At 47.0% G+C, this 26,655-nt stretch overlaps 1 protein-coding gene across 4 annotated transcripts in view; it reads left to right on the top strand.

Annotated features, from left to right (window-relative positions):
* Positions 1 to 26,655, top strand: part of Galnt18 (polypeptide N-acetylgalactosaminyltransferase 18) — a 322,267-nt gene that overhangs the window by 142,410 nt on the left and 153,202 nt on the right. For all 4 annotated transcript variants that reach the window (XM_074041438.1, XM_074041447.1, XM_074041433.1 and 1 more), the window contains exon 2: positions 23,418 to 23,610. In XM_074041438.1, the coding sequence (XP_073897539.1) occupies positions 23,418 to 23,610 (193 nt within the window). The remainder of the gene's footprint in view (positions 1 to 23,417; positions 23,611 to 26,655) is intronic.

The following is a 26,655-nucleotide window of genomic DNA, read 5'->3' as shown; positions in this document are numbered from 1 at the left end:
GGACATCGATCTACCATTTGATCCAGCAATACCACTCTTGGGGATATACCCAAAAGACTGTTACTCCAGAGGCACCTGCACATCCATGTTTATTGCGGCACTATTCACAATAGCCAAGTTATGGAAACAGCCAAGATGTCCCAGCACTGACGAATGGATTAAGAAAATGTGGTATCTATACACAATGGAATTTTATGCAGCCATGAAGAAGAACAAAATGTTATCATTTGCTGGTAAATGGATGGAATTGGAGAACATCATTCTGAGTGAGGTTAGCCTGGCTCAAAAGACCAAAAATCGTATGTTCTCCCTCATATGTGGACATTAGATCAAGGGCAAACACAACAAGGGGATTGGACTATGAGCACATGATAAAAGCGAGAGCACACAAGGGAGGGGTGAGGATAGGTAAGACACCTAAAAAATTAGCTAGCATTTGTTGCCCTTAACGCAGAGAAACTAAAGCAGATACCTTAAAGCAACTGAGGCCAATAGGATTAGGGGACCAGGAACTAGAGAAAAGGTTAGATCAAAAACAATTAACCTAGAAGGTAACACCCACACACAGGAAATCAATGTGAGTCAATGCCCTGTATAGCTATCCTTATCTCAACCAGCAAAACCCCTTGTTCCTTCCTATTATTGCTTATACTCTCTCTACAACAAAATTAGAGATAAGGGCAAAATAGTTTCTGCTGGGTATTGAGGGGGGGAGCGGGAGGGGGTGGAGTGGGTGGTAAGGGAGGGGGTGGGGGCAGGGGGGAGAAATGAACCAAGCCTTGTATGCACATATGAATAATAAAAGAAAAATGAAAAAAAAAATACTCATCAGAAAAAATACAAAAAAAAAATAAATAAAATAAAATAAAATATGCATGAAATGATAAAAAAAAAAATAAAGTATGCTTTTGGATTTTTACATTCATTATGACTAAAAGGATCAAAACTCAATTGGGGGGTCTCAGAGCTACAACTCTAAACTCTTATGATGTCAGGAGGCATGTTCCAAGCTTCTCACCCTGCTGTTTTAATGAGATAAATGCTTGTTTTTCCACAGAGCACCTACCTGTGCTGTTCACAAAAAAATGAAATAAATGACTCACATGGAGATTGAGAAGGATCTCTCCATGGAAAGTGGATGTTAACGGGCTCAGAAATATGATAATTAGCAGCTATTTAAGATGCAGTGACTGCAGTATGATAACAAGAAGTATTATGCAGGTAGAAGGCATGAGAGAAATGACACAGGGAAGAATTAGAAGAAAGAAAAGACATCTTGTTTGGTTATTCTCTTTGTTGTGATAAATGAAAATAAGAGAAATTTGAAGACTACATGTTGAAATCTATATGGTACTCAGTAGCCCCTGTCTGTATGTGGCATGAGTGCCCTATCTTTTCTCCTGGAAAAGTTCACTGTGTGCTTGGTGGGAAGCCCAAGTGTAGTGCAGTGGTGCAGGGCGTCATCAGGCACAGGGACATTTTGCTCATGTCAGCTGCCACTTCTGCATCTAGACCCCAACTATGGAGAAAGTAGGTCAGAACATTTCAGGCAGCTTTGGAGTAAATGCTCTCTTATTTTCTAAGGTATTTCTAATGTATTCTAATGTATCTCTCTCTCTCTCTATCTATTTTTATATGATCTCTATTAATCTATCTCTATCTATCCATCCATCCATCCATCCATCCATCCATATATCCATCCATTCACCCAGACATACACATATATGTCATAGCACCTGTGATGCGTTTGTGCCTCCAAAGCCTTGCTTCTTCCCAGTAACACTTCCTGTGTTGGGAGCTTTTGCAATTCTAAGACATTGTTGATATAGTGAGGGATAAATTATTGAGCTTCACATTTCTTGCTCTTTAATGTTTGTGGGATGAATGAGCTTAATGTTAAAGTCTGATGTTTCTATATTCAAAATGTATCTTAAATGCAGCTTTTTCTCTCTTACTTGCCTCATTAAGGTACTTCTTTCCTGGACTACTCAATAACTCCTAACTGGCTCCTTCCATCCACTGTCCACCAGAATGAACTTTTCAATATGTTATCAGATTCTATTGCTCCTTTGCCTAAAACCCTTCCAAGTTCCCCCAGTGCTTTAGCCCAAGACCCACACTCCTCTCAAGGCCCCAAACAATCTTCCCCAGCCTCCTCCTCTCAAGGCCCCAAACAATCTTCCCCAGCCTCCTACCTAACCCACCCATGCCACTCTCTCTGCCAATCACACTGGTATTGTTTTAGCTCTGTGATCTCCCTGAATTCTTTCTGGCCATAAGACTCTTATGCTTGCTGTCTCCTTTGTCCTGTGACTGTCTTCTTCTCATCTTTCAGATGCCAGCTCAAGTGTGACCTATGCTGACCACCCTGCCTAAGGCAGTGCCTCTCCCCACCAAGTCTCTCTTCACTGGGTCCAGTCTGTAATGATCTGAGTTCTCAGTTTACTCTGCTTAATCTCTATCTCTATCAATAGAAGATAAGGTCCCTGACTCAGAGCATGTCTTCTGTGCCACCACAAGAGCCCAAGCTCCTAACCAGGAGCTTCACAGGTGACAGATCCTCAGTATAACAAACTTACTGGCTTGGCAGTGAACTTGCTTCTCTCCCCCTTGGCCTGTATATACATTTTGATTTTGCAAAAGCATATCTCTGCTACTGCTGTCCCTCAAGACTTCCTTTGGAGAGGGCACTTAGCTTGCTGAAAATGAGGCTTACATACTTTACCCTGCACATCTGCACACAGGGCCACCTTCAGGCCTGAAATGAGCCCCTCTGGCTCCCCGGGCTTTCTAAATGCTAAATATACAGCAGTAATCAGATCTTGCATCTCTGGTGAATAACTCAGACACCTTTATGTTGAAATGCAGATTCTCCATTGAAAGGCAAATCTTTCATTTCAAACATTTGAATAAGTCTGGGTTTGTATTTATAAAATAAGTTATATACCAGAGCATATTCTGGGCTCAGAACGCTTTTATTTGATTGCTCAATAAATACATTTTCACTCATCCAAAGCTCTTGCCTCAGAGTATTTTGCATCGAGGCAGTCAAATAAGTGACAGTAGCCCTACTGAGTTCTATTTAATTTTATTCAATATAATAATGCTCTGTTTAGTTACAGGGCTTTCCTGGGCTTGTGTGTACTGGAGATGGGTTGCAAGTGTCTTGTTTGGGATGAGGTGGGTTTGGGAATTGTAATAGGGGCAGTGGACAGAGCAGGGTAGAATAAGGAGGATGACATGGCCAGTACCCCTGCCCACAACTTGTTTTTAGACATGTCTCCAACTTTCTGTTTGCTTGTCTATAAAATAGGAATCGTGATACCTATCCCTGTGAGTTATTCTGAAGACAAAATTGTAAAATGAACTTGAAAATACTCAGCTTGCTGCTTGGCACATAATTAGTGTTTTTATAAACATAGCTTAGTATTCATTTTAATCACTTCAACTAGACTCAGTGGGTAAAAGTCTGTATCTTTGCTCTACCCTGTGTATTCAGTAGGGGCTCAATAGGCACTTGAAGTGTCATTTGTTTTCTCCTTACAGCATTATTTTCATTATCAATTGCACAACCCAGAAATAACTGCTAAAAGTTTAGTGTATTCTTTGCCACCCCTCTCTCTGAATCTACCCATCTTGCATTGACTTGTTTGATTTACTGGGGGGCAGGAAAGGGGCAACTCTGAGAAATAAATCAGGCTGGGGGGACTGCATGAAGAAAGACTGCCCCTGATGAGTCTCCCTCCTCATGTGACCCCTCTTATCCTTCTGGCCCCCGCCTACCCTGAACCAGGGAGTTAACATCCAGGCATTGACACCAGGCTCTGCAAATCCCTCCCTCTGCCCCAGCCTGGCAGAACAGAACAGTAGGAAACATGGCCGTCATCCAGATGGCTGAGCCCTGTCCTCCCGTCGGAATTGGTTGCCATCAGCTGTTCATAGTGTGAGATAGATCACCGTTTCCTCCCTGGCTGCACTCTCCAAAGAAACCTACTTATCTTGCAAGCAAACCCTAAATAAAGCACAAATTGCTTTCTGTGAGTGGTTTTCTGCGAAGGCCGCTGTTGTTCTCCTAATGGCTCATCCACGTGCCCTTCACGCTAGGACCATCTCTTTGCTAGGCCCTTCATGGCTTTGGACAACTATGCTGTTGATCGAGAGAGCCAGGCTACAAAGCTGTTTTATTTGTCAAACAGACATCCTGTCAAGGCCGGAGCAGGGCAGGAGCCAAAGGGACCAATAGGCCCACTGTTTTGGAGTCACCAAGAGAATTGTACTCCAGAGTTCAGAAGCTGCCTGTCTAATTTTCCTTCTGGGAATCCCCACATGAGACATTTAACCCCTCCAAGCCTTGGCTTCTTGGATTAGCATGTGCTAGGTTTGAATGTTTCTTCCAAAAGTCTGTGGTTAGAAACTTGGTCCCCAATGCAGCAGTGTTGAGTAGTGGGACCTTTGGGAGGTGATTGGGTCATGTGGGCTCTGACCTCTTGGGTTAATCCATTCATGGATTAATGGGTTTATGTGTTATGGATTAATGGATTCATGGGTTAGGGAAGGAGTGCATTAGTTATCCTAAGTGTGGGTCTGTAATAAAAGTCACTTGGCCGTCTTCCATGAGGCCCCTCGATATAGGATGCCCTGTGCCGCCTAAGGATTCTGTAAAGAGGCCCTATCAGCAAAAGGCTCTCACCTGGATGCTGTGCCATGCTGTTGAACCTCCCAGCCTCCAGAACTATAAGCTAAATAAAACTCTATTCTTTATAAACTCCCCAATCTCTGATATTCAGAACAATATGGTTCTACAAGGGCCCTCTCTGCACGCTAAGCCCCATGCTGTAACTTTCGCAGACGTCTCAGTTAGCATTAGTAAATCTGATCAACATGTCTACATAGCCAGCCCCGAGCTATGTGATGGGGTGAATCAAGAACTGGCCAAGACATACTTCTTGCTCTCAGAAAGATCCTGGCCTCTTCAAGGAGCCCCACACGGTCTCAGGCCTGCCACCTGGTACTCTAGCCTCCCAGCACTTTCTCTGGACTCCAGAGGAAAAGCCTGGGCAACTGTGGAAGAAGTATAGGGATATGGTGGGGCCTGCCTGCTGTATGGAGCATCAGAACCACTTATAACATGGAACAGGTTGTCAGAGTTGTCCCACTGCTTTTATCTGCTCCCTTTGTGAAGTCTCTGCCATCTGGGACTGTGACTTGGGGTCTTCATTAGCTCTGCTCTGTCTGAGACCTTCACAAAGGCAAGAAGACCAACTCCTTTGTGTTTACGGCAACTTAGACAGTTTTTTCTTGGCTATAATGGCCCCCCAAATAATATCCCAAGTTAGCTTATTCAATGATGTGGTTAGAGTCCTGAGTTCTGCTGTCCTAGCTCCTCCAGAGGCAGTGGTTGGGTCTGACACTCCTTCCCTTCCAAGGTCTGGGTGCAGCATCTGCCCGTGTGACCATCCACTTACCTGCCCTGGGCAATGATGTTCCAGTAGCAATATACATGCTCCTCTGTCCATCTAGCTTTAGAGAGTGGGGTGTAGAGACAGGGAGCCTGTTGGACTCATTTGTCTTTCCCTCTTGCAGTCTGCCACACCCCATCATGGAGGACTGTTCCCTAAGCCAAGCATTCTTTCAGGGAAGGGGTGGCCAGGATTTCTGGGGTTGCCAGGATTTCTGGGGTCCTGCTTAAAAAAACCTTAGTCCTAAGAATCTTATTTACAGGTGACTCAGGAAAGTGGGGCTCAACTGAAGAGCCCTGAGAACCTCATTTCGCAATGTCACCTGGATTTTCCTTCCCAGAAACCTTTCTGTATCCCCCAACCCCAGCTGTCCTTGTGGCAGAGCTAGCTGAAGGATTTTGTTTTGTTTTGTTTCTTGGCAATACTGGGGTTTGAACTCAGGGCTTCATGCTTGCTAGGCAGACACTCTACTACTTGAACCATGCCACCAGCCTATGGGTTCTGTTTTTAAATCTGTTCTGGGCAGGTATGTTCTGGGCAAACACTTACCATGAACATCTGAGGAGTTTGTGGTCTGGAGAAAAGACTCTGAACCTTAAAACAAGACATGGCTATTTGTAAGAATTGCATGATAGGCAGGAGGAAGAGAGTGGTTGCCATTTGGGACCACCACAGCCCAGGTCCTGGACAGACTTCTCTGTCTTTACCCGAGAATATTTGGCAACCCTCAATGATTTGCCTTTTGATGCTCAAGTAGGGGAGATAAAAAATTATGATGCTCAGATGAGGAAAACTTATGACCTTGCAGTCATAAGTTATTAAACTTCCAAAAGGCTGGAGGAAAGAGAATAATGATAACATCTTACTACATCTGAGAGAACCCAAAGCATTTTTCCAGTATAAATTTATGATACATAAAGAGATTATAGTATTTGTTCCAGGGATGAGACACTAAGGTTGCTTTGTTATTTGAGATTTGAAGAGTTTCCAGTGGATCTGGGGTCCTGCTGATTGGCAAAGCTAATTTCTTTTGCCTTGGTAAGAACTGCCTTGCAGGAATGGAATATCTCAGGGTGATCTGTACTTTTAACAGACAATCCAGGTGGACTTTTGGGTACAGTGGAATTTGGGAACCATTGCCCTTGACTTACTGGTTTGAAATCTTGCCTGAATATTACAGTCACCTGGGGGGATAAGTGAAAAAAACTGCAAAAAAAGATGCACAGACCATATCTCCAGAGACATGGATTCAACCCGTCTTGGTGGGCCTTGGCATCAATCCTTGGTTGTTTTATCTCCCAGTTGACTTTAATGTGTATGCAGATTGAGAACCAGGGTCAAGTGTGGCTCAGAGGTGGTACCTGTCTGTGCCCTGAAACACAGGTGTGGGTGTGGGTGTGTCACCTAGGCACGTAGAGCTGGGGTCTGGGCTGTCTCTACCAATGATATGGTTCCCTTCACTATGCTTGCCTGGCTATCACACTGGCACTGAGGCTTCTACCGTGCCACAGGCTCTTGCTGAGAACCAGGAGAGGAGCCCCTGTCACGTTGCTTCTTTTCCTATCTGGCTCCCCATAAAATAGGGCTCTTTGAAGGAGCAGGGGTGGTTGTTGTGGCAAGGACCTGTGGTCCTAAGAGGAGTTGGGCTCATGGAGTATTGGGTTGCTAGGCTGAAGCAACACCTGATGTTGGGGTCACTACAGAGCCCTAACCCCTGCCTGTCGCTGTGGGCATGTCTGCATGTCAGCAGAACCCTCCCTCCATTGTGGGCCTGCACAGATGCATGGCTGGCAGGCATGCAGGAATGCCTGTCTTATTGACTATCAACCTCCTGGGCCTGCTCTAGGAAGGTGCTCTCCTGCAAATACACTTCCTATGTTCAGAGATGATCAATTTTTTCCATTTTTTATTAATCAAAGACACATGTAGCTGTTAAGCAGTGCTTCTGAGAAGGTGAGAAATTTTTCTACCCTGAGTTTTCTTGAAATCTCACTCAAAGTTCAGGAACTGAGTATTCCCACTGATTTACATGTTCCCTTAGTGCTGGACCTTTCTGAAACAGTTTAAAAGACTCCCAGGAATGCCCTCCCCAAGACTTGCCTCCAATCTTGCCCCGTCTTAGCTTCCGCCCCACTTTGCCCTTCTGTGTCATACATGAATGACTTGGCTTCATTCTCTCCTCTGGGAAGAGGGACAAACAAGCTCACTAGTTTATGGGGTTGAAGTCATTTTTATTAGCTGCGAACCCTTTCTTTAAAGGGTTTCTAATGAAAAATCCAATAGGTATACAGACTAAGAGCCTTTCAGGTAAAGGGGGAAAGCAGACCACACAGGGTCTGCTTCCCCAAGGGAGCTCCATAGAGTCTGTTGAAAATCACTGTCCTGGAAATTTATTTTTGAAGTGTGTGTGTATGTGTGTGTGTGTTTCTTCTCTCATGAGGGGTGCACACCAAAATCTTAGGAAAGTTAGATGTTACATGTACTGCAAAACACATATTCCAAAAGAACCATTGTTTTCTGTTTTCAGTTATGATATTTATTTTTGAATTTCATGCAATGTGAAAGGAGACTAAGGATTTTAACATTTATAAAAAACATTGGCCTAGGAGAGGATTCCTGTGGTCCCTTCAAGGCTCTGACTTTGGCTGACATGTGCATTTTGGGAGCACTGCTGACCCACTGTGCTGAGAAGAGCACCGACGAAGAATGAAGAAAGGTGAGGGCTCAAGGAGAAGACCAGACCCTTGGCAGTGTACACCCCTGCCCTAGAGAACCAGCGGCCTACATCGCATGTAACACTTTCACTTCTGCCTGGGGCCTAGCAGGGGGCAAGGAGGTTAGGATGGAGCTGACCTTGCCCTTGTCCAGGGAGCTAACTGTGCTGTCTTGTACCGGGTGAGTGAAGTAGTGGGTGCATGAGGTGGTCTAGGGCCTCTCCTGGTTACCCTCAACAGCAGAGCAGCCAGTCACCTCTGGGCCTATCTGGTCATGGCGGTCACTCTCAGGATCCTGCATGTACTGTGCTTCCTAACCTCATGCTCAGGTTGCTGTGATTTTTGTGGCAGCTGAGATGCCATAGTTACTGAGTCATAGGCCCCCATTAAACGGCAGTGTGATATAGTCCAGCAACCTGGAAGAGCAGTGCTGAAGCCATGAGGAGCCTGGTGTTTTCCCGCGGAGTCACAGTTCCATAGGGGGATGTGCTAGTCAGCTTTCTGTCACTTTTAACAAAACACCTGAGATAGTCAGCTTACACAGAGAGAGGTTTATTCTGGCTCACAGTTGGAGGTTACAGCCCATGATCAATTGGATCTGTTGCTTTCCGCCTGAGGTGAGACAGCACATCGTGGTGGAAATGCAGGGAGTTGTGGCTAAGAGGAAAAACCAGGGTCCCACAATCCCCTCCAGTAACCCTCAGTGCTCTAAGGACCCCCTACAAGACCCTACCTCCTAAAGGTCCACAGCACCTCCCAATCGCACCACCCTGGGGACAAACCACTTAACGTATGGGCCTTGGGGGAGACATTTAAGACCCAAACCAGAGTGGGGAATCCCTGATTCCCAGCCCTGGGCTATATGTTATAATAGACCAGCCTGGCAGGAAGGTTGTCATATGCCCATCCAACTCCCCAGCCTAGGGTGGGTCAGTCTGGCTACAGTGGACCCCATCCTGTGGCACTGGGCTCCCATACTCCTAGACTTCCCATACTTCCTTTCATCCCCTAACCTGAGTAGTAACGGGGTTGATGGTTAGGGGAGCATCCCAAGGTTACTTACCCAGGGTACCAACCAGCTCTGGATTCACTCCATCTTATTTGATAGGATGAAGGAGCTGACTCGGGTTCTGAGTTACTCCGTGTACTGGATGCTGTGACAAAGACAAGAAAGTGACAAGGAGCTCCCCAACTGCTTCCCACAGCTTTTTCCCATAATTCTATTCCCAGCTCCCCAACACAATACCCAACTAGTAACAATAATAATAGTAGCAACAGCCAAAATGTATATACACATAGAATGTGCAGGGTTCTGTTATTTCTTAATTAGCTTCTCACAATAATCCCATGAGGAAGGGATTTCTTATGATTATCCCCAATTTTCCACATTAGAAAATTGAGGCACAGAGAGGTTAAATGACTTGCTCCAGGTTACACAGCAAGTGGAACCAAGTTCCAAACCCAGGCAATGTGACTCAGAGGTCTTGTCCTTTGCTACCATGCCACACTACCTCGGCACACAGCTGCATCTTGATGCTTCCTAGTTGAATTATTTTATTTTATTTGTAACTTCAAATACATGCAGTTTAATTTTTGCCTGTTTGAGGGTACCCAGAGAAGGTAAGGCAAGCCAGTATGTCCTCCTCAGTGTGCCAGGACCCACCAGGTTGCTTCCATCTGAGCCACAATCCAGATGAAAAGGCAGGATTAATGGGTCTGTGTCTCCATCCTGAAAGGCAGATGTTAAGGATGCCTGAAAGTCTGTGAATCAGAGTGCCCTCTCTGGTCGACCACCAATCCCAAAGCATAGTGAAGAGGTGGGCCACAGGGTCTTTGAGCAGAGCGTTCCTCATAGGATCTGAGCCTGGGAGACCTTGGCCTTTGCAGAAGGCTGGCTTTGCCCTCTTGAGCTCTTTTCTAGGCTTTATAGTACACGGTGAAAATACACTTGTAAACCAAAAGCTCATGATTATGGAAGAAGGTTCAGTCTGGATAATCCTGACACCTGCTGAAGAAGTGTTGTCTGACCTTGTACACGAGGTATCAGTGTGAAGCTCTTCAGACCTCCGTGGCTGACAAAGACAGGCTGACGAAGCCTGGGACCCTATCCACTGCATCCTGTGCATGCAGAGTTTCTTTGGCCAGATCTTTGCTTATTCTGTCTGACTGTGGGCTATGCTGGCCTCCTTCCTCTGCCTGGGGTGCCCATGCAGCACTACTGGTTGGTAAATTAAGAATTTGCCAGATTAATTCCCCACCCCCTTTCACAATCACGGGCATGACGGGTTTTGCACACATTCTGCAGGACAACACACTGCACGCCTAACACAGGGTGTCCAGACATCATATGTTCCACATCTTTCATGTGATAAATATTTTTACCGTCATGCTCGAGAAATGGATTTTGTTTGAAAATGGCCTCTTTCCTTTGATGGCTTCTTTGACGTGGATTCAAAGCTTTTTCTGATCCTGTCGGGGCCTGGGATGGGAGGGCCTGTTTGTTCATTTTTTCCAAAGGACAAATCCACTTTTCTATGCTGCAGTACAGTCACGGCTATGGACTGGGAGATTTATAACTGAAGACTGTCATGAAAAGATGTCCAGTGACAAACAGCTGCTGGGAGCAATGGCATGCTCAGCCCTGGGCTACCCCAGCTGGGGCACCCTGGGTCGGAGCGTGTGAGCAGGGATCCCACATTCACCCAGCCTTGGCTCATATTTATTCTTCTCTGCTCTAAATTGCTCTTAAAGATTCAGATGTGGGCTATTTAACCAGAGTGGAGCTCTGTAATATTTCTTCTTGTGAGTTTGTTTTTACAAGTGTTCTTCTCTGGTCTTTGAAATGGCATATTTTTAATGGGCTTGCTACATGCAGTGAGCAACCACATGGGACTAGAGGAATCTGTTCTCAGGATAAGCCTGTTGTCTGCTGAAGCTTGAGAGAGAGAGAGAGAGAGAGAGAGAGAGAGACAGAGACAGAGACAGAGACAGAGAGAGTGAGCAGCAGAATGGGGCCTCCTAGGTTAATGATCCCAGGGTTTTGTGATTGATCACTTCCCCTCCTCACCTGCAGAGCCCTGCGCACCTTCTACCAACATGGCCGATGGTTGCAGGAATTTCCTGTAGATAGGGACCCCAGGCATTTGTCTTGGAGAGGGGACTTTAAGAAGGAGGTTTATCAAGGGCTTGGGCTCTGAGTTGGCTGCCTCAGAAGTACTGAGAATACTTGTTCACCCATCAAGCAAATGGCCTTTTCCCAGAGCCCCTCAGGTGTGGTGGAAGGAACACTGAGTGAGGAATGACGGCATTCTAACCATGTGGCATGGACAAGGCACTTAATTTTTCTGCGTCTTTGTTGGTTTATAACATAAAGGAATTGAACTAGCGGCCCAAGGGTTCCATCAAACCATCTGCTTCCAAGTGAAAGGCTCCAGTGCTGTGTGAGCCAGAATCATGATCTGAGCCACCTTGGGATCATGACATTTTAGGACGTGAAAGGCTTATAGAGATCACCTTTGTGTACTGATGAGAAAACTGAAGACTATGGAAAGAGAAGGGCTTGCCCAACACTGTGCAGTGAGTGATCTGAGAACCAGGACTAGAGAAGAGGCCTATGACTCCTAGTTCAATGCTCCCTCCCCCACTGCCATGGATCTCAGAGTGGAGACCCTGGACCTGCAGTCTTAGCATCCCTTCTTACTGTATTAGAAATGCAAATTCACAAACCCCACACCAGACCTACTGACCGGAGACTCTGGAGGTGGGTACCAGATTCTGGGATCTAGCACCTCCTCCAGGTGAGTCTGACACTTGCTGATGCTTGGGAATCATTATTCTGCAACAAATCTCTACCCTTCAAAGACGAAAAGGAAGACCCTAGAAACAGGCAGGTTTGCAGAAGAGGCTGTCCAACACAGGCGAGCAATGGGTAGAGTAATATTACACAGAAAAGGGGGACAGGATTTGGGCTACTTAATTGAGGCTGCAGCTTTCCCAAAGCAAGGATGGGGTAGCACATCCCACAGCTTTGACGGGACATGTGACTGCTGGAATGTCTGATGTTGGTCCAGGCCACAGGCTGCACCACTGCAAAAGACCACATTTCTACATTTCTTCCTCCCCATGGAACCTCACTGTTGCCACCTGTGCACCTCCATAGGTGAAACCTACCACTCAAAAACATCAACAAGGGGGGTCCAGCGAGTTCATTCCAGGAAAGTGATGTGTGGAAACATGGTGCTTTATGTGTGAACAGTGAGGTGTATATCTGGAAGTCTAGGTGCTCAGTTCCAGGACTTCTTGATGGGATGTGCTTCAAAATTCATTATATCTCCTAGGCTGAATTCTAGGTTTAAAGGGTTGTTTTAAAGTAGCAAGTAATGGTGCATATAATTCCTGGCTCCTAAGATAGGTACAGTGTCACTCCCCAAAATGAGTTTTTCAATGTGCTTTACGAGGCTAGCTTAGAATGTAAAAACTTGAACCCTTTGACAGCAATTTTTATTCTGCGTAACCTCTAATCAGGCCCTTTCCATGTCTGTGAGTGTGTGTATTACATACTGAGTTCTGGCTGTCCCCTGCTCACACTGGCCATCTCAGCTGTGAATTTGCACACACCCAGGCCTAGAACTCCTTTGTGCAGGGATGGTTGGACACCTCAGGTCCAGTCCTGCAGGAGATAGTGTAGGTTCTATCTGCTGGGAGAGATGGTGGTGAAGTCTCTGGAGTGAGCACAGAGCCAGTCATCTTCATGTCTCTGGCCTGCCATGTCAGGGCAGATTGAAGGCTTTTGTTTCTCCTGAGATCCCCAGCAAGTTGTCTAGGTCCTGGCTAGGCAGTGCTACCCTCTCTGACTCCTAGCCTACCTGGCTGCCAGGACTGCCTCTTGTTGGCCTCTACCAGTGGGCAGAGCCTGATTCCTCTCCACCCCTTCCCTGGCTTCTGTTCTCAGTAGCTTGGACTTCTAGAATCATAATTGCCTGTTATCCCTTCCCAAGTGGGCTGACTGAGGCCTCACTTGGTTCCAGCTAAGTGTACTACAATTGTGTGTCATGAGACTGACTCCAGGGAAGCCAGAGTGAGTCCTCCATTTGGACATGGACCAAAGCCATGTTTTTGAGGTAGAGCCTCTTGACTTGCAACCCAATCCTAGCTCACATTTTCATTGAGCCCACTGTGTGTCACGGACTGTTCAGGTCCTTTGAACATATTCACCTCTTTATTCCTCACTGCAACTCTATGAGGTGGGCATTATTTTCACCTTCTTACAATTGAGGAAACTGAGGTATCACATAGTGAAGACTTGCCCAATCTAGTAAGTGAAACAGCAGCATCTGGAGTCTGTGCTATAGCAACACTTGTCATACTGCAGCCCATGGACCAACCAAATTGAATAGTTTTCATGGACTATAACCACACCCACTCATTTACATATTGTCTATGGCTGCTTTATGTTGAGTGATTGTGATAGAGACACATGACCTACCAGCCTAAAAAAGTTTACTACTGGTCTCTGATGGGAAAAGATCTGCCAGTCTCTGCTCCACATTGTCCTTTGTGTCATGATTCTGTAAAATTCTATGCAGGTTGTCCTATGGATGTGCCAGTATATATTTTTCTGAGGAGTGGTCCATCATTTTTATCAGATTTTCAGAGGATCTGGAACAACCACACACACACACACACACACACACACACACACACACACAGCAATAGCAAACAACAGACCTGCAGCTTTAGTGAGTTTTGAAAAATGAACTTAGGTAGCCAAATGCCAGAGTACAGCAGTGGGAGGTGGAGCAAAGGCCAGGAGCCAGCTGGGAACTGGAGTGGTTCCTCACAGTGGGTGGGGAAGAGACAGAGGAAGGAGGGTGATTGCCATGATACCTGCCTTGCACTGTCTGAGGCTCCCCTTTGTTGTTCATTAGCTGCTGCACAGAGGGAGGCAGGGCCATGGTAGCTTCAAGGTTGGGATGAGTAGGAGGTATGAGGCCCCTCTACAGCTCTTCTTCACCTGCTTCTCCAGGTGTCCTGCTCTTTTGGAGACCCTGGAGGCAGCCCTTCCAGGATTGCACTGGGTGTGTCCCCAGGCTGTCTCTGTGGGTGTCAGATGGGGTTGAGAGTGTGGCTGTGCTAAGGGCAGTGCACACTCAACACACTACCATTGCACTTTGCCTCACTTCAGCCTCAGGGCAACGTATTAGAGTCCCTTTTTATACACTGGAAAACCAAACCATCGAGCTCTACTCAAGAATGATGCCAGCCAGAGATGTGCCTGCCTGCATCCCTGGAACTATGGATGTACCACCTGACATGGAAAGGGGAAGTCAGATTGCAGATGAAATTGAAGTAGTTAATTCCACTTACCTTAAAATCAGCAGCATCCTGGGTTACCCACATGGGCTAATGTGACTCTAGAGGCCTGATGTAAGTGGGGAGGAGGAGACAGAAAAGGCCAGCATGTGTGACTGGGAAGGACTCAGCCTGCTGCTGAGCACTCTGCAGAGGAACAAGGGGACCACAAGCCAGGAACATGACAACTTCTAGAAGCTGGAAAAACAGATTCTCCGCAAAGCCCCCAGGAGGAGCCAGCCCTGCCTGCACCTTGACCTTAGCTCAGAGAGATCCCTGTCATGCTGTTACTTCCCAAACTGTAAGATCATAAATTTGCTATCACTTAAGCAAGTCACTTGTTAGTCTATGGTCACTTGTTAGAGTAACCATAGAAAACGACCACACTTTCCATGGATCTGATGACTTGCTAAGTGTCCCTTGCTCCACTTACTCTTTGCAACAGGCTTAAAGGTACATGTTATGATTCCTGTTCAACAGATGAGTGAGCTGAGGTTCAAATAGCTTCAAGAGCTCAACGAAGGTCACTCAGTTAGTCCAGGGTACAGCTGACCCCAGGGCCCCTGTGGCTAGTAGACTCAACCCCTTGGCAATTCAGTGGGCACTTTCCTCCCCACAAGCACCCTGCTTCAGGACCAGGTGCCCTGAGGAAGCCTCTCTTCCCCCTGCAATGCTCTTCAGGGGCAGTGTCAGCTCTTCCGAGTTGCTTCTGCCACCATGAATGAAGTCCTTGGGCTGCAAAATCTAATGGTGTGGGACCTGAGCCTGTCAGGGCTCCTTCCTTCCCATTCATCTCAAGCCCTTTCTTGTCATATTTTGTTTCATTTTAGCATCTGAGGAGTCTTGGGAGAGAGAGCCTCATTGTAGGGCCACCAGCAAAGACCTTCAGCCCCTGCTCAGATGCAATACTAGAAGTAGAGGCATTCATTACTCATCCTTGTCAGGGCTGTTCCCAAACAAATCAAACGAGGGCCAATGAAATCTGGAAATTTCCCCCTGAGAACTCAGCCATGTTAGAGGTATATGGTCTTATTTTGTTGGACCTAAGATACCACCACTATGATGTTCTAAAGTCTCCCCAGGTAAAACACTGGATCCATTTTCCAGAAGCAAAACAGAGGCTTGGGGAGCTGGGGCTTTGCCCAGTGTGGGAAGTGAGTCATCTGGACTTCATGCTTCTCAGGCCTGCTGCTTCCCACAGGTCTTAGGGCCTCTCTTTGCCTGTGTCCAGGCACCAAGGCTGGGATATGGGCCTGAAGCTGGGCATTTGGAAGAGGAGGGAGGGGAAATGGCATTGCAGCATGATGAAGGCAGGGGCTGGACACTGCTGCCTGGTGTCAGCCCCTCTGTGTGGCGCTGTGAATCTTGCCCTCCTTAGTGCTGGGAGGAACTGCAAACACAGCCTGAGCTTCTCTGGAGAAGCCAAGAGGCTCCTTAATGGGAATAATGGTGACTTCTCACCAGCAGGAAGCAAGTCAGATAGAGTTTACTGAGAGCCAATGAGAGAAATGCGTGTTCCTGGCTATTCAATTGGATCTTCTCTTTTTAACGCAAAGTAAACCAAGCACCAAGACATCTCAAGAGTTGAAGAAAAATTTCCCAAAAATCATTGAATTGGACATTTAAACTGGGTAGATGTTGTGGTATGTAAATTATACTTCTGTAGAGCTATTTTAAAGTCAGGGAGAGGAAGGGAAGGAAAACTGCTTTAAGATTTCTACCTGGAACATTCAACAACCCCTGTTCCTGTATTTGATGTATAGCCTTCCTATTTCCACTTTTCAAAAGCCAGTGTCACAGTAAGGTCCCAAAACCCCACTCTCCCTGCAGCCTGGCAGGCTGTTCCCATTTCACAAAGGAAGAAAATGGTGGCTTGAAATAAGTTGCTTTGGGTCTTCCCCAGAGACCGTGAATAGCAGGCTCAGGAGTGAAGAGAGAGGGATACACAGAGCACTGTGGGAGGAGGACCCAGGAGTAGGCCCATCACTCTGTCCTGCCAATGAACTTCAGATACAGAGCCCTGGTGCCTGGGGTAGGCAGCTAACTGGGACTTAAGCTGTGTGGCTGGGTTTCCCCTGGTTCTAGTCACTCGCTTGCTTCTGGATCTCATCACCAAAACCCCTAAGCTGCATCTCTGAGAACAGCCTGAGGGTAGGGACAGAAATAGCAGTGGCTGTAGGATTAGCTGCAGGGCAAAGCTGGGTCCCTTCCCCACCTGCCCTCAAAGCCTTCTCTGGCCCTTCAGCTAGAGAGAGGAATGTACAGTGAATCGAGTCAAGCCACAAGAAATAAGAAGGCTCTGTCAGCTTCCTGGGAAAGCATTCTTACAGGAGCCAGACCAAGGGACTAGAAGCAGAGTTCCTGCTCACAGTGAGCAGTCAGTCCAGCCTGGGCAACAGGCTAGGGGTTCAATGAGGTCCCCCAACCACTCTGGCCTCCAGCAGCAACAGACGTAGGGGGACCCCTCCCACTGCCTGCCCTACAACTTAAGAGCAGGGCTGGATGCTGGGCTCTGTTTAGGAAGAAATCTGGTCTGCTGACTCTTCTGTAACTCATTGACACCTCTGAATTTCCTCCTGCAGCTATGGCAAGAGCTAGCAAAATGGCCCAGTTCAGAGGTGGAGATCTTCAGAGACCCGGGCCTGGAGAAGCTAGGAATGGAGCACTACAATGTCCATTTCACTCCAAGCTCATCTTTCCTCTCTTTCTGTGGTCTTGGCACCACCAAGATGTTGCTGGACATGACCAGTGGGCCCAGGCCAGCCCTGAGTTTGGACTGACTGCTGAAGTAGCACCGCTCATGAAGGTAGCCTTCCTGCTTTCAGCATGAGTGGCTTCATGAGCCTCAAAGGGCTTGGCAGGGTGTCCAGATGTGCTCCTCATGCCTGGCTGATTAGCTGGCAATGAGGCGCTGAGCTGCGGCTTTTCTTGCATTAACTGCTCAAAGCTTTGCAAGCTCTTTCCTGCCCCACTTCTCTTCTATCTCTGAGAATTAGTGTTACGGCTGTCAGGATGGATCTGCAATTCTCCACTCTCATGAGTGCACTATGTGTCAGGCCCTGTGGGAGCATCTCTGAGGCCACTATGGCATTTCTTGTATGTGCTATGTGATCACCGTCAAACTTTCTAGAACACAGTTTATGCACAATAAGGGCCATTGATCACACATCTAAGTAATTTTTGTATTTCAATATCCAGCAATAGGACTGGCACAGGATAAACCTGCATAAATATTTGTTTCTTAGCTGGTAAAAGGGATTCATGCCCTTTTTGAGTAGGTCTGACAATGAGCACTTCCCAGTGAAGAGGGAAGAGCAGCCCCCAGGTGGTCCTCTGGATAGGGCTGGCCAAGCCACAGCTCCTGGATGCACATCCTGGGGATGACCAGGAAGGACAGTTCCCTGAGCTCCTCTGAGAATGAAAACCGAGTCAGCCTCTGTTCCTGTTGGCAGAAATATTGTGATTTGCAGTTTTTCCCATCAAGGGGTGGTAAGCATGCTCTCGGGGGAGTCCTCCTCCTAGTCTGTTGATGGGGATTCTGTAAGGAGCGCCTCGGGGACTACAGAGACTCAGAAAGATTAACAGGCTCTGCCAGAGCTTTGGAGACACCTGAGAGGAAGAGAAAAGAAGAGGACATGTGGCCTACCTCCCCAGCCCTCTGTGGTTCTGTGGTTTGGTTGGACACCCCCCACCAAAGGCATCTGGGGTCAGTTTCCTAGAGGTGCTGGGTCTTTCCACTGTGCTACCCTCTACACCTGGTTCCTGGGAGGAGGGATGCTTGTAGTCTTCAATTGGCTCTTTTTGATTTTGAGCTCGTCTGAGTGAGAGTAGAAAGAGCAAGAGAGGGAAGAAAAGTACAGTATTCCCTCCCCCACTTTGTCTCCCTTTTCCCCAAATTTTCAGAGTAATTACTCTGTGCACAGAGTAATTATCTGGTACTCAATGCTTAAGAGAGGTACCAGGTAATTCTCTGGTATAAGAAATTTACCAAGGTACCGTAGAAGAGTGGTGCAGGTTGTCTACAGTGACCATATTCCAAGAGAACATCTAAGAGTGTGTTCTGAGTCTACATAACTGTTTGCAATCATTTGTTTAAGTGAACTAGGTAGGAAATTGCTGGCATGCAGCCATACCTCTGCCATGCCTTCACCAGCTACACACTCTTGCCTTCTCACCCAGGCTCCAGTCCTTTTTTTACACTGGCAGAAGGATTTTGGAAGGCCCCCAGCAGGCAGGATCTTTGGGACTCCCACCCTGCTTGTACAACTGCCCTGCTCATTCATGTTACTGATACTGGTTAAGCACCTCCTGGGTGATAGATGCTATTATGATCACTGGTGAGTCAGCTGTGAACAAAGCAAATCCCAGCTTCAGAGAGGTCACATTCTAGTGGGGGGAGACAAAGAATTTGCAAGATAAATGGCAAAAAAATATCTAGGTGGGTGCGAGAGGAATACTGGGAGGAGGCTGGATGTTTAGGAAAGGCCTTGCTGGGAGAGTGACTTTTGGGGGGAAACACTGAAGCAGTAAAGGCAACTAGCCCCAGGGAGACACGGAAACCAAGGCTCTGAGGTGAGCTACCGCTGTGGCCTGGCAAGAGGGGAAAACCAGAGTACTGGTGGGAATGAGCCTTGGACTTACAGGGTTCTGATCACCTGATCGCAGACCCTTGCAGGTATCAGGAGGAACTTTGTCTTGTACACTAAGGAAAGTAGAAAGCCAAGAGGAGTGGGGAATAGCATGGTGGTGGCTCCCTCACCCAGAAGCCAGGTTGAATCCTCCATGGTAAGTCAAGGGAGGTGGATGGAGGCCTTCTGTCTTTGCGTCACATGCCTGCCACTTGGACTTGGTGTGCAGCTCACTGGTGATGAAGCAGCTCTTTCTGTTTTCCCTTTCAGCCTGTCTCTCCTTAAGACCCAGACAAGCACCTGGGATTGGAAGGCTGGGGATGGTATTCAGAGTTCCCTGAATACTCTGGCTGTGCTTCTGGCTCAATTCACAGTGCTCTGCTCGATCTCTGTCTTGATTGAGCCCTCCTGGAAAGAAGCCCTTCCGGAGGGATCCCTTAGACCCTGGATTTATGCTTCTCTCCAGTCACCCCATTAGTTGGTTAGATGTGCGCAGGTGGTCTGGACTCCAGCAGAGGCTCCCAAAACCACTCTTGGGAGGGGTTTTGTCCCTAAGTGAGAAGACATCCAAGAGTCTGGACATCACCAAACATGTTCAGACACCCTGGATACCAGCAGAGCATCTATCCCAGGCCCTTCTCTGAGGCCTCTTTGTCCCACCACTGTGTCAGAAATGGTCCCCTTGCTGGATGACCATGTATGTAATTCTGCTTTCTTACTGGGGAAGGGAGATGGGGTTGGGGCTGGCTAAGGGTAGACTGCTTGTCTTTGGGCGTGGAGAGTCTTCATCTGGGGGATAGACAGTATCAGCACCTTTCAGAGCAGAGGACCTCAGGGCAGAGCATCTTCCCCAATTCCAGTGGTGTTGGTGGAACAATACCTTGATGGGGCTCTGGGCTTCACAGTCCTAATGTTAGCTAATGTTTACTGAGAGCTTACTGTGTGCCACACATTGTGCCAAATTCCTTATGTGGACATCTCACATCTGCCTTATGTGGTAGTACTCATAAATGTCTATGAAGGAGGAGCTATTATTATTAATCCCATTTGCCAGATGACAAAACTGCAGCTTTGGACTAGGTAGACTAAACTGGTAAATGGTAGAGCTGGATTCTGGATCTATAGCCAGTGCCCTTAACCAACCCTTGGGAAGGGAAAGAAGAAAATGAATGGAGTTAACACAGCAAGGTCTGTTTATCCAGGGCAGTCAATTATTAGGGTACAGAGAAGGTGTGTTAGTTACTTCTGTGCAGCTGTGACCAAAATACCTGAAAGAATAACTTAAAGGAGAAAGGATTTACGTTTGGCTCATGGTTTCAGAGGTTTTGGTCATAGTCCCTGACTCTGTTGATTAAAGCCCTATGGTAAGGCAGATCATCATGGCGGCAGGAGCTTGTGGAGGAGGAAGCTGTTCACCTTATGGCAGACAGGAAGCAGAGAGCAAGCAAGGGCCTGGGGACTATGTATAACCTTGTAGGGCCCAGTGACCTGCTTTCTCCAGCTATGCCCCACCTCTTAAAGTCTCCAAAACCTCCCAAATAGCACCACCTGCTAAGGACCAAACATTCAACACAAGAACATGCAGGGGACATTTCCCATCCAAACTATAACTGCAGGGCTAGCAAGCTTTTCCTCGAAGAGCTAGGAGTAAGTATTTTCAGTTTCCCAGGCCATATGGTCTCCATCATATCTACTCAACCCCGTTCTTGTAGCTTGAAAGCAGCCATAGATTACATGAGAGCACATGGATTGACTGTGTTTCAATAAAATTTTATTTAAAAAAATAGGTAGTGGGCCATGGACCACAGTGTGTGCTACCCCTGGAGTAAAGGAATGAATGTGAAGTTCAGTGCCTTTGACTAACTGGGTGACAGCGAATTGGTCATTTAGCTTTTTCATGTTTGGTTTTCTCATGTCTAATAACTAACCACTATGGACTACTTATTAACTAACTCATTTTAAATGATATATCAAGCCCCTAGAAACCAGAGACACAGCAGGAAGAGGACAGACATGCCCTGTGCTCATGGAGTCTCTACCCATGGGGATAAAGAAAGATAAGAACTCAGCACAGTGCCTGGCTCTTGACAAGAATGCAACAAATACTGCTTCATTCCAGCTGTAGTGCCACTCCAGCCATAGGACCTGCTGGTGTTAAGTTCACTGTCATTTGTACCCATGCTGAGTAAAATGACAGAGACATGGAGTGCAGTAACTCAGGACTTCAATATGTTTGTAATATGTTATTATGCAACCCAGGCCTAATTGTGAATCATAATTTTTTCATTAACTGATCTCATTTTACTTGATAATATCCATTTAGACATTTGAGAGCAATAAAACTACATTTCTTTTAAATATTATATGATTCAGTTGGTTCACTGATTTAGGTTTTTACTACCCCCATTCCAAACGAATGAGTCATACATCTTTTTAGCAGTAACAAGGACCTTCAAGATCATTCAATTCTGCTTCCCTTCTAGCATGCGTCCCAGGGGAGAAGAAGGAGCAAGGGCACCCCAATTCCACAACAGAGCTTTGGGCTGGTCCCTGCATGACCATGTTTTGTCTTAGAAATGCATGCATGGTTTGCATTTTATTCCTCAATATATCCTAATCTGTTTGATGGATCACTTTTTTTTTCTTTAAGGAAAATTGGTAACTGAGGTAATGTACCACGTATTTCTTTAGAGTTCATTACTACCATGTAGAGGCAGTGAGGCACAGTGGTAGGACCGCTGCCTGGGGAAACAGACTTCCCAGGATTAAACCCCACCTTCTTTGCTTTCTTCTGTGTGAACTTGACCTTGAGTTCCACTTTCTTCATCTGTTAAATGGAGATGATCTTGGTGAGATGAGTGGCTATGTGGGACAGCTTAGAAGAGGGTCTTGTACATGGTAAGAGAAGCAAACAGCAATATTGGCTGTTACACTTATCCCAGAAGTTACACACGTGTCCAAATTGGAAGACAGGGCCTGAGAGAAGAGGTACCTTGTGCATATGAGCCTGGCCAGCACCTTGGAGTCCCGTCACTTGTCTTTTTGCCTCTCTTGCTCACCATGATCTCTGGCATGCATTTGCTCTACCTGCTTACAGAACCACATGCTCCCTCAAGCCCTTCTGCTCCACCACAGCCTCTGCATACTTCCATTATTGAGGGCTTCATGCTGCTGGAGCACCCACTCCATGCTGGGAGGGTCTGGGTGCTCTCATTTGCTACCAGGCCTCCTCCTCTCTCCCAGACCCCTTTTAGCAGAGTGGCCCAAGAGGAGACGGTAGTCTGTAGCTCTGAGTGCCCTGATCTTGAAGACCAGGGGACCCCGACCCCTTGACTATCTCTACCCTGTACATTTAGGGGTAATATGCACGCATTGGTCTCCTGTGGACAGCTACGGAGACACTGACAGGTGTCCCACACCTACTTCTTCTGATTCTGACCTGCTTTGCTTTCTTGGGTCTCTGTCTCCTTCCAGGTTCCTGGTTTCATCTCTTTCTTATCTCCTACATTTACAAGCAGAGAAAGCACTGTCCAGTAGGCTAGGCATCTCTGTCCAGTTTCTTTGATTTCTAGCCTTCAATGGTTGCCTGACTACCTGTCCCAGGGAACTAATTTGAAATCTCCAGCTGAGGCTGCCTCCATGAATCTCCCAGGTGTCCAGCAAGCAGTGCTCAGAGTACATGGCAGGTTGGGGATGGCTTTTCCGTCACCAATATCCTGATCCCCTCCACAGGAGGCAGAGTCTGGGAGTGGCAGGAGGCATGTGGCTGGGCCCAGCATGGTCCAGCCAGTTGTCAGCAGGACCAGACAGTAAAAGGGGAGGTAGGCTGCCCGGATTGGGCAAAGGAGAAGACCCCAGTTAGGGGCCTGGTTGTGAGCAGGCTCAGGACCAGAAGGGAATGGGTGCTGGTGGAGGAAAGAGAAGCAAAGGCACAGTTTGAGGATTAGGGCCAACATCTCTGGCAGGAAGGCAAACTGGGAAAAGAGAAGGCTCTGTGCTGAAACCACAGGGCATCAGGCTTCTTGGCAGAATATGCTGGGTGTATTTCTGTATTCCTATGTCTGGTGGTTGTTGGATATATGAAGGGATGGATTCATGGATGAATGACTCTTTGGGAAGTATGAAAATTCCAGTCTCCCCCCACTCAACAATGAAGGAGCTAAGACTGTTTTACCTAAGGCTGTTATAAGAAAGGAGAAGGGGTTCTTGTGGCATATGCAGAAGTAAACTCTGACCCACTGTCTCCTTGTCCCTTCTTTCTCCAGAGGCTCCTGCCAAGCCTGAGGAGGCAGAGGCTGAGCCCTTCACGGACTCCTCTCTGTTTGCACACTGGGGCCAGGAGCTCAGCCCCGAAGGCCGGCGCATGGCCCTGAAGCAGTTCCAGTACTACGGCTACAACGCCTACCTCAGTGACCGCCTGCCCCTCGACCGGCCCCTGCCTGACCTCAGACCCAGTGGGTGAGCAGAGTCAGTGACTGGGCCCTTGTCAACCTGCCTGTGGGAAGATGGGGCTTCACAGTGCTGGGAACAGAACTAGAACTGGACTTCAGACTTCTGGGTCCCTCTCCCTCTTCAGCCAGGGTCTGTCCCTTCTGTGTCAGTGTCTCCATCTGCTGAGTAGGGGGACCACTTTCTCCCATTAGAGACTTTGAGGATGAATAACCTAATTTACTCCTTAAGGGTGCTAGAATCATCTGGCATTCCCCCTTAATATGTCATTTTAACCCAATTAGTTGCATTTTTATGAAGAAATTTTTTCTGTAAATTAGTTTTTTAAAGTGTATCCATCTTCCAGAGCTAACAAGTCATTATGCCTGACAGAGAAGGCTGTCTTCACTTCTCTCTTTGTTACATGAGGATGTTCCTTTAAGGTTCAGTTAGAATTTTTAGTACTCCTAATTATTAAAAATGTGGGCACGTACCACAGCTGAGAAAATCTCATTAACTTTTTGTGAGCTCCCCCCACACCTTCTTTTTCCCCTTTTCTCCTCGTTTTAAAAATTTGCTTAAAGCTACAAACCAGAGTGAGCTCCTATCTGGAGTTTTCAGGGAAGATCTAGCAGCTGGTTTTGGAGATTGTGTTCTTTTAGGGAGAAGAGTTCAATTCAGCACAATAGACATTGATTGAGCATTGTCTGTATACTGTACAATTGAGTGTGGTTGTTCTTGGCCCAGGCAGAATCTGGCTGGGCTGTAGGGGTGAAAGGACTTGAGACCTACAAGGAAGAGGAGAGTGCGTATTCACTTGAAGTTGATGTTTGAAGTCCTCATCATGTGCCTGCATAGTCTAGAGACATAGACCTAGCTTGTGTTCTAGTTAGTGGACACAAATAACCCAGAAGTCCAATGTGCAGCATGTTCAATGGTAGTAAATGCTAGTGGGATATGTAAAGTGGGAGAGAGGGTAGGGACCTCCTGAGATAGGAGGAGGGGTTGTAAATTGTTTGGATGGTCAGAGAAGGTCTCAATAAGAAAGTGACAGTTGTGCAAAGAGCTGGAGGATATGAGGAAGTGAGCCATATGGATACAAGAGGCAGAAACAGTCCAGACAGGGCACACACCTGTATTCCCAGCTATGTAGAAGCATGAGTAGGAGGATCACTGTCCTACACTGGCCCTGGGCAAAATCATGCAACCCTATTTAAAAAATAATGAAAGCAAAAAAGAGCTGGGGGGCATAGCTTAAGTGACAGAGCACTTGCCTAGCAAGTGTAAGACCCTGAATTCAGACCCCAATATCAGCAAAAAAGAAAAGATAAAGGAACACACCTGGCAGAGGAAATGGTAAGTTCTATTATGAGATATCATTAGCATGCTTAGTATGTTTGAGGCAGAGGAAGGAGGCCCGGGCTACTGGAACAAGAGGGCAGTAGTGGGAGATGAGCTCATAGGGGCAGTAGGAGGCAAAACGACTAGGGCAGTGGTTGTCAACTTGACTGCACAGTGACTCATCAAGTGTTCTTTTAAAAAGTGATGCCAATGCCATACCCAGGCCAATTAAAGGAGGGTTTCCAGGATGGCACTCAGTGTCAGCATTGTTTAGCTCCCCCAGTGATTCTGATGTGCACTGCAGGCTTTATAGGCTGTTGTATGTGGGTTTTACTTTATAGGCTGTATGTAGGTTTTACTCTGTGAGGTGAGGATCTATGGGAAGGGCTGGAGCAGATTTGTAGCATGCATGTGTTGTCATTGTCAAAGACCATGTGGCTTCTGTTGAAGGGGACAGGGGTGGAAGGAGGGAGTCAGGAGGCTGCTGTGTACCCAGGGGAGAGGAAAAGGGGCTGGGGGCATGATGGCTGCAGGAGATATACTGAGATGGGGTTGGATACTAGAAATACCCTCAGCCCACGTGGAGTGCTGCAGAGACCAAGCCTGGGGGTGGGGGCAAGCAGGCCTGATGTGGCAGGATATAGGGGCTCCTGAGAAGGGGTCCTCAAGTGGAGTTTAGAGCTTGGCCAGCAGAGGAGTCATGAACTTTGCAACCAATCTAGCACAAAACACAGACCTGGCTCAGTACATGTTTGCTTAAAATCAAAGAGAAAATAAGAAGGAAGCCATAGAAAGGGTGCATCTTATATAGCGTCTTATATACTGCAATCCGTGTTAACAATAACCTACTGTACAGCCAAGGGCTGTCCTTGGGAGTGCTTTCTCTATCTGGACCCAACAACACTACAGTGACAGTAGGCAAGGCCACAGTGTGTCCTTCCTGTTTCAAGTCAAGGAAGCCAAGAAGCAAAAGGAATGAGTGTTATATCTGAGATCACATAATTGGCCAAGTAGCCAAACTGAACCATGAACCTCTGTGTCTAATGCCAAATCCTGGCCTTTGACCCTGGCCCACAGCTGTGTTTATTTTGACCGTACATAATGCTGAAAGCCATGCATAATGCCCCTTGCCCTTCACCAAGATATGCTCTGCCACCACCCTTCCGCGCACCCCCCCCCCCCGCCCCCATCATTTCCAATGGATTTTTCATGAGGGACTCCGAAGGAGCCAATGTGGGCACAGTTCTGCAGTTTCCTTCTGAGATCATCAGAGCAGAAGGACCTTTCCTCCACACAGGGCTTTACAATTTGTGAAACTCCTACTTTCCTGGTGGGTGGGTTGACTTCTGTTGGCCCATTTCTCTAGACAGAAAAACTGACTCTCCAATAAAGGTAGGGAACACTGAACCTTCTCCCTCCTCAGACAAGGCTCTGGGCAAGCGGGTTTAAAAACAGGCCATTTCTCTTTGTGCATGAACTTGGAAGTCTCTGTCTAGCTGCATTTCATTTCACAGGCCAGACACACACACAAGATGGAGAACTGTTGGTAGACCACTCAAAACAAGTGTATGCTTAGGTAGATAGTGCCTTCCTTTGTCTGCTAATTTCCATAGCAACATTCCAGCTTTACCATATGGCCAATGCTTGACTTATCCTGTTTCATTCATTCTGGAAACATCTTTCCAATAACTTGACTCTCGTCCTATTTCATACTGCTTTGGCAAACATTTATAC

Source organism: Castor canadensis, chromosome 1 (assembly GCF_047511655.1).
Source record: "Castor canadensis chromosome 1, mCasCan1.hap1v2, whole genome shotgun sequence".
NCBI classification, from domain to species: Eukaryota; Metazoa; Chordata; class Mammalia; order Rodentia; family Castoridae; genus Castor; species Castor canadensis.
This window is presented reverse-complemented; position numbering and strand designations above follow the sequence as displayed.